We start from the raw sequence: 12,850 nt of genomic DNA, 5'->3' as shown, positions 1-12,850 counted from the left end.
GCCTCATCTCCAACCCAGAAACCATTCTGGTTCCCAAATCCTTTATTTGCAAGTGGGTGGCCACTGCTTTCCATACAAAACCAACAAAATCCAGTAAAAAGGAGCTTGGAAAAGCTTCCAGGGGAAGAGAAACGGGAGGAGATGAGGAGAGGGAGGAACATTAACACTATAAAAATAAACGGTGGGAAAAACTGGGGAGGGAAGGGAGGAGTAGGGGACGGCCCCCAGCCCTTTGCAGGGATGGGAATGTTGATGCCAGGGGCTGTGGGAGGATGGGGAGCAGAGGGTCCCCCACCTCTCAGGGCAGGGGTCCCCGCAGGGGCCCGCGGGGGGGGACTCCAGGGGGTCTCTGCGCCGGCCGAGGGGGCAGTGGGACCCTCTGGTAGCCGTAGGGGGGGGGCCGGGGGGGCCCGTTGTAGCCGTGGGGTGGCATCAGCGGGGGGGGCCCGCGGAGCCCGTGGTGCGGCAGCGGCCCGGGGTGACCTGTGGGGGACAGGGAGGGGGGGGTCAGTGCCAGGAGGAAAGGACAGAGCCCCCCCCCCACCACCAAACCCCCTGGAGGAACACCTTCCACCAGCCCAAAGCCACCCCAAAAACTTCCCTGGAGGTGCCCACCCCACCCACAGCCAGGGGTGCCACATCCAGCAGGTGCCCCCCCTGCCCCTCCTCACACCCAGCTTGGCAAATGCTCCCCAAAAACAGGAATTGCTCCCAAGACCCCCATGGGAACAACAGGCCCCCAGAATCACCCCAAAGCTGTGGATATCCCCGTGGGGGGGGGGTCTGCAGGGTCACACTGAGGAAGCCCTGTGAAGACCCCCAGAGTTGGGGGGGTGCCAGGTCCCCCAGGTCTTGCTTCATCCCCTCCTCCTCCCCCAGAGCAGAGCTCCCCCCTCCCCCAGAACAGACCCCACTCACCCATTGGAGATCCAAAATGTGGCCCCCGTGGGGGGAGCCCCATGGGGGGGGGTCCGGGGTGTGGCATTCCCGGGGGGGGCCGGGGGGGTGGCTGCCCTCCAGAGCCTGGTGGTCCTGGGTGGTGCTGCCCCATGCCAGGGGGCCCGTGGTGCACCTGCATGGGTGGCATTCCTGGGGGGGGGGGGGATGATGGAGTTAGGGGTGGCAGGAAGCCCCCACCCCCCACCCCGGGAATCAAAATTCCAGCTGGGTCTGGAAATTGTGGGTGCAGAAGGGGCTTCTGCTGCCAAAAAGGGGGTTAAAGAGAAGGGAACACGGAGATCACAGCAAGAGGAAAGGGCTTGGATGCAAGTGGGTGGGAAAAGAGATGGGATAGAGAGTGTGCACAGCCCTGGCACAGTGAGGAATCCCCATCCCTGGAGAATTTGGACAACTCTGGGAGGCTGTCCTGCTCCAACTGGGGCAGCCAGAGTCCCCCTAAACTTCCTTTCTCCCAGTTATCCCATTTTGTCCCATTAAAAAAAAACCAACCAAACAAATAAACCAATGATTCTTTCTTCCCGAGCCTGGTTTTCCCTGGCCAGGTGTAATTGGCTCTGCTCAGGCCCTGCAGCATCTGTTCCTGGCGTGGCCAGAGCAGGATCACACAAAGCTCCCTAATTATAAAGCTCTGGAGCCACGGGATCAAACAAATCCCAGAGAATCATTAAACTGCACATGTCACAGAATTTGTGCTTTTGAGCACAGAGCCGAGATGCAGACACAGCTCCTTGCCAAGACCACAGGGCCAAAATAGTGGGGAAGCAGGGAAAAAAAAAAGTGGTTTCATTAAATTATTAATGCCAAAATCAGCTCCTGCCTTCCTTCCTTCCCGTGTCCCTGCATCCCTCACCTTCCCAACTCAAGGCAGAACCACCTCTCCCTGCTCAGGTGTCTCCCAGACAGCAACAACCTCCTGAATTCCCCAGATCCTTCAGCAATCACAACCCCTCCCTGCTCAGACTGTATTCCAGTATTTTGATAATTACCAAAAAATTACTGGATGCCACACGCTTCATTCCTTAAAGGGACCGGTCAGCTAATTAGTTCTAATTCAGAAATCCAATAATTTGCCCACGCTTGAATTGCCTGAAGGGTCCAGCAGGAATTGGGAGGAAAGGAAAAGCGCAGGAAAGACAAGAGGAGGAGGAGACGCCGATCCCCGCCTCCTTCCAGCTCCTCCCTGCTCCCTCCCAGCCCCGTACCTGGGTGGTGCATCCCTCCCGGTGGGAAGGGGTGTGGGTGAGGGGGGTGTCCCCCCGCGGGGGCGGCTCCCGAGGGCGGTCCCGGGGCTCCGGCGCCCGGTGGCATCGGCGGCGGGGGCATGGCCGGGGGCATGCCCGGGGGCAGCGCTCCGGGCGGCGGCACCGGCGGAGGGAAGGAGCCGGGGGGAGGCAGGCCTGGAACACAACGGGAATCACGGAATTCACAGAATCACTGGGATGGAAGAGAGCTCGGAGATCATCGAGTCCAACCCAGCCCCAACAGCAAACTCAACCCTGGCACCCAGGCTTGTTTTAAACACATCCAGGGATGGTGACTCCACCACCTCCCCGGGCAGAACATGGCAAAACTTTATCAGCCTTTCCATAAAAAGCTTTTTCCTGATATCCAACTATACTTCCCTTGATGCAGTTTGAGACTGTGTCCTCTGGTTCTGTCAGCTGCTGGAGAAAGAGACCAACCCCACCTGACTCCAACCATTTTTCAAGAAGTTGTAGAGTGATGAGGTCACCCCTGAGTCTCCTTTTCTCCAGGTTGAACACCCCCAGCTCCCTCAGTCCTTCCTCACAGGGTTTGTGTTCCCAGCTCCTCTCCAGCCTCGTTGCCTCCTCTGGACATCTCAAAATCCTTCCCAAACTGAGGGGCCAGAACTGGACACAGCACTCGAGGTGTGCCCTGAGTACAGGGGGGAGAATTGTGGCAGCAGCTCTCTGGCCACAGAGAGCAGGCACCGACTTTCTCAGGATTTCCCTGAGAAAAGCAGAGAGAAGAGAACCAAAAGGACGATTATCTCTGCCCCTTGTTCTCATGTGGGATCTGGAGATCGTTTACTCAAGGTGATTGCTTGATTGGATTCTGGTGATGGTGTTTACATTCAATGATCAATCAGATGTAGAGCTATGTCAGGTCTCTCAGGAGACAGTCAACAGTTTGGCTTTTTTTTTGTTAGTTAGTTGTTATTGAGAGCTCTTGCTACTGTAATATAAAAATATAATATATTAAAGCTTTCTGAAGTCAAGGCTAATTATCACCCAGCTGGGGGGCAACAGAGAATGACCTCCCTGCTCCTGCTGGCCACACCGTTCCTGCTACAGGCCAGGAGCCACTGGCCTTCTTGGCCACCAGGGCACTCTGCTGGGAAGCAGGCCAGGAGGAAAAAAAAAAAACAAACAAAAATTTGGGAAAGAGCCCCACCCCATACAGGTGCTGGAAAGTGGACCAGAGGCAAAAAAATCCCCAAAATTTGGTGAAAGAGCCCCACCCCATACAGGTGCTGCAAAGTGGACCAGAGGCAAAAAAAACCCCAAAAATTGGTGAAAGAGCCCCACCCCATACAGGTGCTGGAAAGTGGGCCAGGAGGAAAAGAAAACCCCAAAAGAAAAAAAAAAAAAAAAAAAAAAAGAACAAAACTGGGGAAAGAGCTCTACCCCATACAGGTCCTCGAAAGTGGGCCAGGAAGAAAAAAAAAAAAACCAAATTTGGGAAAGAGCCCCACCCCATACAGGCGCTGCAAAGTGGGCCAGGAGGAAAAGAAAACCCCAAAAGAAGAAAAAAAAAACCAAAAATTTGGGAAAGAGCCCCACCCCATACAGGTGCTTGAAAATGGACCAGGAAGAAAAAAAAAAAACCCAAATTTGGGAAAGAGAAGAGCCCCACCCCATACAGGTGCTTGAAAGTGAACCAGAGGCAAAAAAACCCCCAAAAATTGGTGAAAGAGCCCCACCCCATACAGGTGCTGGAAAGTGGGCCAGGAGGAAAAGAAAACCCCAAAAGAAAAAAAAAAAAAAAAAAAAACAAAATTGGGGAAAGAGCTCTACCCCATACAGGTCCTAGAAAGTGGGCCAGGAAGAAAAAAAAAACCCCAAATTTGGGAAAGAGCCCCACCCCATACAGGTGCTGCAAAGTGGGCCAGAGGCAAAAAAAATCCCAAAAATTGGTGAAAGAGCCCCACCCCATACTGCTGCAAAGTGGGCCAGGAGGAAAAGAAAACCCCAAAACGGGAAAAAAAAAAACAAAAATTGGGGAAAGAGCTCCACCCCATACAGGTCCTAGAAAGTGGGCCAGGAAGAAAAAAAAAACCCCAAATTTGGGAAAGAGCCCCACGCCATACAGGTGCTTGAAAGTGGACCAGGAAGAAAAAAAACCCCCAAATTTGGGAAAGAGCCCCACCCCATACAGGCGCTGCAAAGTGGGCCAGGAGGAAAAGAAAACCCCAAAAGAAGAAAAAAAAACCCAAAAATTTGGGAAAGAGCCCCACCCCATACAGGTGCTGCAAAGTGGACCAGAGGCAAAAAAAACCCCAAAAATTGGTGAAAGAGCCCCACCCCATACTGCTGCAAAGTGGGCCAGGAGGAAAAGAAAACCCTAAAACGGGAAAAAAAAAAAACAAAAATTGGGGAAAGAGCTCCACCCCATACAGGTCCTAGAAAGTGGGCCAGGAAGAAAAAAAAAAACCAAATTGGGGAAAGAGCCCCACCCCATACAGGTGCTGCAAAGTGGGCCAGAGGCAAAAAAACCCCAAAAATCGGCGAAAGAGGCGGGAACTGCTGGGCAGCACCTCGAGCCCCGCGCCGGCGTGGCACCCACCTGGCGGGGTGACCCCGGGCCCCAGCGCGGTGACCACGGGCGTGGGCACCGAGGGCGGCGGCGGCGCGTCGGCGAAGAGCTGGTGGGGCCGGTCGGCCTGGGACAGGGGGTTCTGGGCCGCCAGCAGCCGCTCGGCCGCCGAGCCGTGCCGCTCGCCCTTGGAGTCCTTCTTGAAGGCGTAGGACACGGTGATGGGCCGGTTGCACAGGTACTGCCCGTTCATGGCCTCGATGGCCGCGTCCGAGGCGTCGAAGCTGGCGAAGTTGATGAAGGCGTAACCCTTGGAGTTGCCCGTGTCGGGGTCCCTCATGATCTTGGGGGTCTGCAGGATGACGCCGAAGGCGCTGAAGGTGTCGTAGAGCAGCTTCTCGTCGATCTCCGGGTCCAGGTTGCCGATGAAGATGTTGGCGCCCACGTCCAGGTTCTTGTTGTGGGCCGAGGCCTTGTTCACGCGGATGGGTTTGCCGTAGAGCTTGATCATGTTCATGATCTTGATGGCGTAGTCGGCGTCCTCCTCGCTCAGGAACTCCACGAAGCCATAGCCTGGGGGACGCCAAAGGGGCTCAGGGGTGGGGCAAGAGACCCCAAAACGACTTCAGGACACGACACCCTCCCCCGCCTTGATTTAAACCCCAGCTCATCGAAAACCCCATTTAATTATCAGCTGAAACCCCTTTAATTTTATTTTATACCGCCTACCACCCGATTCACCCACTTCATTTAACCAACACCTCCTGAGGGACAAGAGGATGATCCCCCCGCTCTCTCCCACACCCCAATCCCACCCCCCTCGTTGCCGTTTTTTTGGGGCTCCCTCACCCTGGTGCTGGCCCGTGACGCGGTCCTTGGGCATGTGCGTGTTGACCACCGGCCCGGCCTGCAGGAAGAGCTCCCAGAGCAGCGGCTCGCTGACCTTCTCGTCCAGGCCCCCCACGTACACCGTGGCATCTGCGAGGAACCGAGCTCAGAGCCGGCACACCGCCACATCACCCAAGTTAAAACACCCCACAAACCCGCATCCCACCCCTCACGTCTGCCTTTAATCCAGGAGCTCCACAGCCCCTCTTTTTCCTCGCGGGAAAAATAAAAAAAAAAAAAAAAAAAAAAAACAACACGGCCCACCACGGCCTCGGAGCTCCGCCGGCGCCTCCCTCCGTGTCCCCCGGGGCCCAAAATCTCCGCCAGCGCTTCCAAGGAGTCCCCACTCCCCACAGAGCCTTCCGCAGCACCCCGCACGCCCCCGATGCACCCGAGGTGTCCCCAGCGCTGCCCCGGGCCCCTCACGCCGCTCCCACCCTGGTTCCTCTCCGAGATCGGCCCCGCCGCCATCTTCTCCCGCTCCGCGCGCGCGGCGCCGCACGCACGCACGCACGGCGCGAGTGACGTCAAGGCGCAAGAGACGTCAACGGGACGGGGCCGGAAGTGGCGCCGTGAGGGGAAGGCGCGGCCGCCATCTTGGGTGCGGGCAGGGGGCGCTGCCCTTCGCTCTGTCGCGACATGGCCCTTCTGTCGCGACATGGCCAGGAGGGCCCTCAGTGCCCCCACGATCCCAGTGGCGGAGGTGTCGCAGCTCTGGGCTCCCGCAGCGTCCCCATCCCATCCCCACCGCTGAGCCTCCTGGAGCCTCATGGAGGCAGCACAAATTTAATGGAAAACCGAGAGCCCGCAGCGTCCGTCCAGCAGCGGGGAGACCTCGGGAGCCGCCGCTCCGCCCCTGCCGGCACTGCCAAGCAGCCCGAGGTAGTCAGGAGCAGCCGGAGGCACCGGGCTGTTCAGAGCCCCCAAGGCCCGAGCGGTCCTGGGGTGGGCTCAGGTGGCCTCGGGGTCTCAGTGGGGTCTGCGCAGGTTCCAGGCACGGAGACGGTCCTGGAGCAGCTGCAGCTCCTCGGCCAGCCCGGCCAGGGACGGGGCCAAGCGCCCACGCTGCAGAGAGAGCACGTCCAGCACGGCGTGGGGACACGGGACACGGGACAGGGACGGGACAGGAACACAGGGACCAGAACATGGAGAGGTGGAGGGCTCATCATGGGACAGGGACACGAGGATGGGAACACGGGGCAGAATGGCCAGCACAGCATGGGAACATGGACGGGGTAGCATGGATGGACATGGGGTCCATCCATCCATCCGTCCATCCATCCATCCATCCATCCATCCATCATCCATCCATCATCCATCCATCCATCCATCCATCCATCATCCATCCATCCATCCATCCATCCATCCATCCATCCATCATCATCCATCCATCCATCCATCCATCATCCATCCATCATCCATCCATCCATCCATCATCCATCATCCATCCATCATCCATCCATCCATCATCCATCATCCATCCATCCATCATCCATCCATCCATCATCCATCCATCCATCCATCATCCATCCATCATCCATCCATCATCCATCCATCCATCCATCATCCATCCATCCATCCATCCATCCATCATCCATCCATCCATCCATCCATCCATCATCCATCATCCATCATCCATCCATCATCCATCCATCCATCCATCCATCCATCCATCATCCATCCATCCATCATCCATCCATCATCCATCCATCCATCCATCCATCCATCATCCATCCATCCATCCATCCATCATCCATCCATCATCCATCCATCATCCATCCATCCATCCATCCATCCATCATCCATCCATCCATCCATCATCCATCATCCATCCATCCATCATCCATCCATCCATCCATCATCCATCCATCATCCATCATCCATCCATCCATCATCCATCATCCATCATCCATCCATCATCCATCCATCATCCATCATCCATCCATCATCCATCCATCATCCATCCATCCATCCATCCATCCATCATCCATCCATCCATCCATCCATCCATCATCCATCCATCCATCCATCCATCATCCATCCATCCGTCCATCCATCATCCACCCCCCAATGGACACACAGACATCAGCTGGACACAAACTGGCTCCATCCTCACCCCCAGCCCAAGCAGCACGCCAGACTGCCCCCCCCCAAACCCACACCCCCCCAAACCACCACCCCCGATCCCCAGCCCTCCCCCGTGCCTCAGTTTCCCCCGTACCTGTTCCTGGGGCAGCCCCCTGAGGTAGCAGCGGTGCCAGAGGCGGACGCAGGGCCCGGCGGTGCAGGGCAGGAGCAGCCCCGGGGGGGGCTGGCGGGTCCCCAAGAGCCCCCCCTGTGTCCCCTGGCTGTCTGAGGGGGGGGACACCCGCACTGGGGGGCGCGGGGGGGGGCGGCTCCACCAGGGCAGGGCGTGGGGCCACAAGGAGCCCTTGGCCAGCGTCAGCACCAGCCTGGCACCCCCCCGCGGGCAGGGGTCTGCGGGCTGGCAAAGGGGGGGAACGGGGATTTAGGGAAAATCGGGGGGAAACAAAAAGGGGTGAGAGGGGAAAACGGGGGGAGGGAAAGCGGGGTGAAAAAACAGGATTTAGGAATAAAAGGGGGTGAAAGAATGAGGAAATTGCGGGGGGGGGAATAGGGATTAAGGGAAAAAGGGAGGCAAAGGGAGGGTGGAGCCCCCCCCTCCCAGGCCCGCCGCACTCACCGTGCCGGGGGTCAGGGACTCAGCGCGGCCCGGGGGTCCCACGGGGTTCCGGAACTGCTCCCGCTGCTGCCGCGTGTAGCGCCGGCCCCAGGCCCACACCGGGGGGAAGGTGCAGGGGTGGGGGCCTCCCCTGTGCCCCCCGGGGTCCTGCCAGCCCCCCATGGGCCGGTAGGTCTGGCTGGGGAGCCGGGGCTGCGGGGGAAGTGGTTGGGAAGTCAGTCGCCTATTCGGGATGGGGAAACTGAGGCACGGAGCGGAGGTGCGGGGGGCGGGAAAGAAGGGGTAAAATGAGAGATCTGGGGGTGCCCGTCCCCAGTTTGGGAATGGGGATGGAGAAACTGAGAGAGGGTGAGGAGGAGAAGGGGTGAAATGGGATGCAGCAATGCGCCCCTGCCCCTCACCGTGCTGCTGCGCTGGCCCCGCTGGCGCTGGCAGCTGAAGCGGAAAGTGCTGAAGTAGGGGCTGAAGCTGCTGTCGTGGAGCGCCAGGAGAAAAGCCTCGGTGAAGCCAAAATCCGCCGGGAATTGCCACAGGAGCTGCCACGTGCAGTCCAGGAACAGCAGGAACACGGGGGCCTGGGGGGGATACAGGAATGGGGGGGGTCTCACCTCCTCCCAGGCTGGGTCCCAGCTCCTGTCACCCCGCTGGGACAGGAATGGGGGGGGTCTCACCTCCTCCCTGGCAGGGTCCCAGCTCCTGTCACCCCACCGGGACAGGAATTGGGGGGGGGTCTCACCTCCTCCCAGGCTGGGTCCCAGCTCCTGTCACCCCGCTGGGACAGGAGTGGGGGGGGTCTCACCTCCTCCCAGGCTGGGTCCCAGCTCCTGTCACCCTGCTGGGACAGGAATGGGGGGGGGTCTCACCTCCTCCCGAGGGCTGTCCCGGCACAGCAGCCCCAGCCGGCGTGGGAAGGGGTGCCCGGCTGCCACCCACTCCCGCTGCACCAGGCTCTGGAAGCCAGGCAGGGAGCGGGCGTGGGGGTCCCCCAGGAGCTGCACCAGAGAGGCCAGCAGGCAGTTCAGGTCCCGGTCCGAGGGCTCTGGGGGGGGGAAAAGGTGGTGAGGGGGGAGTCCCCTTGTCCCCTTTCCAGCCCCCTCCCATCCTTTTCCAGCCCCCCACCTTGCAGGACCACGGAGCAGCGCTTCCCTGCCAGCAGCGACGCCACCTCCGCTGCTTTTCTCAGGCAGGAGCTGGGGGGGAAAAAAGCAGGAGTTCAGGGCACCCCAAAATGTCGCAGTCACCCACTCGGGTGGCCCCCATCACCCCACGGTGCCAGGTGGGCTCGAGGGGGGACATTCCACCATGGGATTTAGGGTGAATTTTCCCCAAAATACCACCCTACACCCCAAAGACCCCCCCGCTCACCGGACGTGGTCCAACCAGCGTGTCCCCTCCAGGGCCGAGAGCCACTTCTCCTCTGCCACCGCGCCTGGATCCCACGGGATGGGGTTTCAAAGGGGGGAAACCCAGCCCCCCAGGGGGGTTTGGGGGTCCTCAGGGTCCGCCCGGTGCCACTTACCGGGCAGGCAGAGCGCCCGCAGCCTCAGGTGGGCGAGCTGGATGTCGGCCAGCGTGGGCAGCTCGGCCGTGTCGGCCAACACGCAGGGCCCGCGGTCCCCCAGCAGCAGCGCCTCCAGGCACCTGGGGGGCACAGGGAGCCCCAGGTGGGGCCAGGCCGGGGGCACAGGGAGCCCCAGGTGGGGCCAGGCCGGGGCTGAGCACCCTCAGCCCCCCACCCCGGGCCCCCTGGCACCCACCTCACGTCCTCGCTGCCTGGCTCTGAGGCCGGGTGAAAGCTGGCGGCTCTCAGCAGGTCCCCCCCACCCGGGTGGCGCCAGCACAGGCGCTGCAAGAGAAACGGGGTGACGCCCCCACATCCCCCTCCCAGTGCCCCCCACCCCGCCAGGCCCTGCCCAGGTACTCACAGGCACCCGTCGCTCCTGAAAGTGGGCAAAGGTTCGCTTGAGGTCGTGGTCCAGAAGCCCACTGGGCACCCAGAGGTACTGGGGGAGGCTGTGGGAAGGTGGGACACGGGGTGGGGTCCCCCAAATCTCGGGTGCCATTTCTAGTGGCTCGGACAGTGTTGGGGGACCCCCGGGGCTGTACCTCGGGGCCATGTCGAAGCGCTCATTGACGGCGCTCACCCTCCAGCCCGCAGCACCGAGACGCTGCAGCTCCTTCTCCCAGTCCCGCAGGCTCTCGAAGAGCAGCACGGTGGACGAGCCTTCCTCCTCATCCTCATCCTCATCCTCCTCTGGGGTGGTTTCCCCAGGGCTGGCCCAGCCGTCGTGTCCCTCGGCAGTGTCCCCCAGCCACGCAGCCGCTTCCCGCGCCTGTGCGATGGCGTTGGCCACCTGCGAGGGCAGCCAGGGCTGGGGTGTGAGGTGTGAGCCCCCCCAGGCTTCCTCGGCACCGCGGGGTACCCCAGGGTGAGGATACAACGCTTCTGCACCTCCCTGGCGTACCCGGAACGCCTGCGGAGCCAAGCCGTTCTCGGGGAAGTAGAAGTGGAGCAGGCGGAAATCCCGACAGAAGACGGCGAGTTCCTCGGGGATGAACTTGAGGGTGGAGGCGGCCGTCAGCACCTTGGGCTTGGAGAAGCTGCTGGCTGGGGTCGGGGCGATGAGGCTGTCAGGGCCAGCTGAGCCCCGAGACGTGCCCAGCTCATCCCTCGTGCCCCCAGGTGTCCCCATTACCTGCCACCAGTTTGTGGATGCAGGGCAGGGCCACCTCGTCCTGGGAGTGGAGGAGGCCGCGGGAGCCAAGAGCCTGTGGGAGAGTGGGGAGGGCTGGAAGCTGCCCCAGGGTGTCCCCCCAGTCCCAGGAAGGGTGGTGGGGATGGATCTGCACCTATGTGCCTTGTCCCCCACATTGTGCTGCAGTGAGGAGTTCCCAGGGCGAACACGGCGGGCTCCGCAGTCAAGGAGCCAGGATGGGCTGGGACGGGACTCGGGGGTGCGGTGGGGTGGGGCTGAGCCGAGGGCCGGGGTACGGTGGGATTGGTTCAGAATGGGATCGGGACGCGCTGGGATGGGGTCGCGCCGGGGCAGGGGTCCCCCCGGGCAGGCGGCGCGGGGCCCCGCGGTCCCGTTCCCGGTCCCGCTCCCGCTATTCCCGGTGTTCCTGGTGTTCCCGTCGCACCTGGCCGGGCAGGAAGGCGAGGCGGCGGTCGGTGCAGAGCAGCGTCCCGGGATGGAGCCGCCGCCGTTCCCGCAGCGCTGCCGGGCGCCCGCCGCCTCCTCAAGCACCCGCTCCCCTGCGGGGACCGACACTGGGACCGGGGCTCCGAGCGCCCCGAGGCTCCCCAAAACCCCCGGCCCCCGGCCCCGGCCCTACCTGGGAGCCCGGGGAAGGTCGGGCGGCGGCCGCCCGGGGCCCCGCTCATGGCGCAGGGACTTTGGCCGGGCGGGCCCGGAGCGCCGGGGCCGGAGCGGCCCGGGAAAGAGCCCCGAGCGCCCGGCCCGGCTCCGGCATCCCGCCCTCCACTCCGGCATCCCGCCCTCCCCTGGCATCCGTGCCCCGGCATCCCGCCCCTCGGGGCCCGGGATTCCACTCATCCCGACCCCTCGGATCCCGGCATTCCGCCCCCCGCCGTCCCACAGCCCGGTACCGGCGGTGGGAAAGAGGGGGGGGCCCGGGGCCGGGAGCTCCGCAGGCGGATGGGGGCGGGGGGGGCGGCCTCAGGCACCCCAGAAATTCGGCGTTGGGGCGGGGGTACAGAGCCGGCGACCCCGTCAGGGACGGGCGGTTCTGGGGTCCCGCAAGCGCTGCCCAGTGCAGGGGAACCCCCCAAACCCCGCAGCAGCGGTACGGGAGTGGGGCCCGGGGCCCCTCCCGGGCATACGGCAGGAGAAGCTGCTCGGTGACTCACGGCAGAAGCACGGAGCCTTCTCCTCCCAGCCCAGCAGCGGCTCCCAAGCCACGCTGGCCCCGCTCCCGCCGGCCTCGCCGAGTCCCCCGGGCAGCAGGTGGATGGTGGCCCTGGGGCTACCCGTGTCACCCCTCAGTGCCACGAGACCTCCGGGCACCCCAAAGCCCGGGGCAGCCGAGGTGGCAGTGCCAGCACGTGGCAGGATAAATCCTGACACAACCCAGGCACGTGGAAAACTCAACTCCAGTTCCAGCTCGGATTCCTGGAGTGTTTCCCCCCAGATTTTTGGGGCAGTGCCAGCTTTGGAGGCTGCAGCTCATGCACCCCAATTTTCCTCCTGCAGCAGGATCACAGGGCAGAGGTTCCCGGGGGCTCGGGAAAGCTTTTGGCTCGGGCAGCTGGCAGATGAGAGGAATTTCCTGGAGGCTTTGAGCTGGGAGCTGCTCCAAGCCAGGATGGGGTCAGTTTGGGCCATGGCAGGAGGAAAGATCCTGGAGGAAAATCATCCGGCACAGAGACAGTGCTGGGCATGGAGTGTCCACCCACAACGCCGGGAGGAAGGAAAAACAGGGAGCTGGGAGAGAAAATCCCAATGCCAGAAATCCGATGGGAAACTGCTCCCAGGGTCCCGCCTTCCACAATCCATCTCC

General features: G+C 61.7%; 2 protein-coding genes across 2 annotated transcripts; both read right to left on the bottom strand.

The window, feature by feature from the left end:
• Positions 1–8: 8 nt before the first annotated feature.
• SF3B4 (splicing factor 3b subunit 4) lies at positions 9–6,157 on the bottom strand. The gene is made up of 6 exons (XM_053967190.1): positions 6,063–6,157; positions 5,587–5,715; positions 4,768–5,310; positions 2,163–2,357; positions 919–1,089; positions 9–483 (listed from the first exon to the last, which is right to left on the bottom strand). The coding sequence occupies exons 1-6, from the start codon at positions 6,094–6,096 to the stop codon at positions 299–301; spliced, it is 1,257 nt and encodes a 418-aa protein (XP_053823165.1). The 5' UTR covers positions 6,097–6,157; the 3' UTR covers positions 9–298.
• A 240-nt stretch (positions 6,158–6,397) lies between these two features.
• Positions 6,398–11,936, bottom strand: MTMR11 (myotubularin related protein 11). The gene is given in 16 exon segments (XM_053967189.1): positions 6,398–6,690; positions 7,847–8,110; positions 8,330–8,521; positions 8,731–8,904; positions 9,193–9,368; positions 9,449–9,519; positions 9,695–9,758; positions 9,849–9,970; positions 10,087–10,175; positions 10,255–10,342; positions 10,436–10,683; positions 10,795–10,937; positions 11,026–11,098; positions 11,471–11,523; positions 11,526–11,649; positions 11,652–11,936. Coding segments are annotated over 16 exon segments (2,181 nt in total). The 5' UTR covers positions 11,856–11,936; the 3' UTR covers positions 6,398–6,594.
• Positions 11,937–12,850: the final 914 nt, after the last annotated feature.

The sequence above is a fragment of the Vidua chalybeata genome, chromosome 29 (genome assembly GCF_026979565.1).
Source record: "Vidua chalybeata isolate OUT-0048 chromosome 29, bVidCha1 merged haplotype, whole genome shotgun sequence".
NCBI classification, from domain to species: domain Eukaryota; kingdom Metazoa; phylum Chordata; class Aves; order Passeriformes; family Viduidae; genus Vidua; species Vidua chalybeata.
This window is presented reverse-complemented; position numbering and strand designations above follow the sequence as displayed.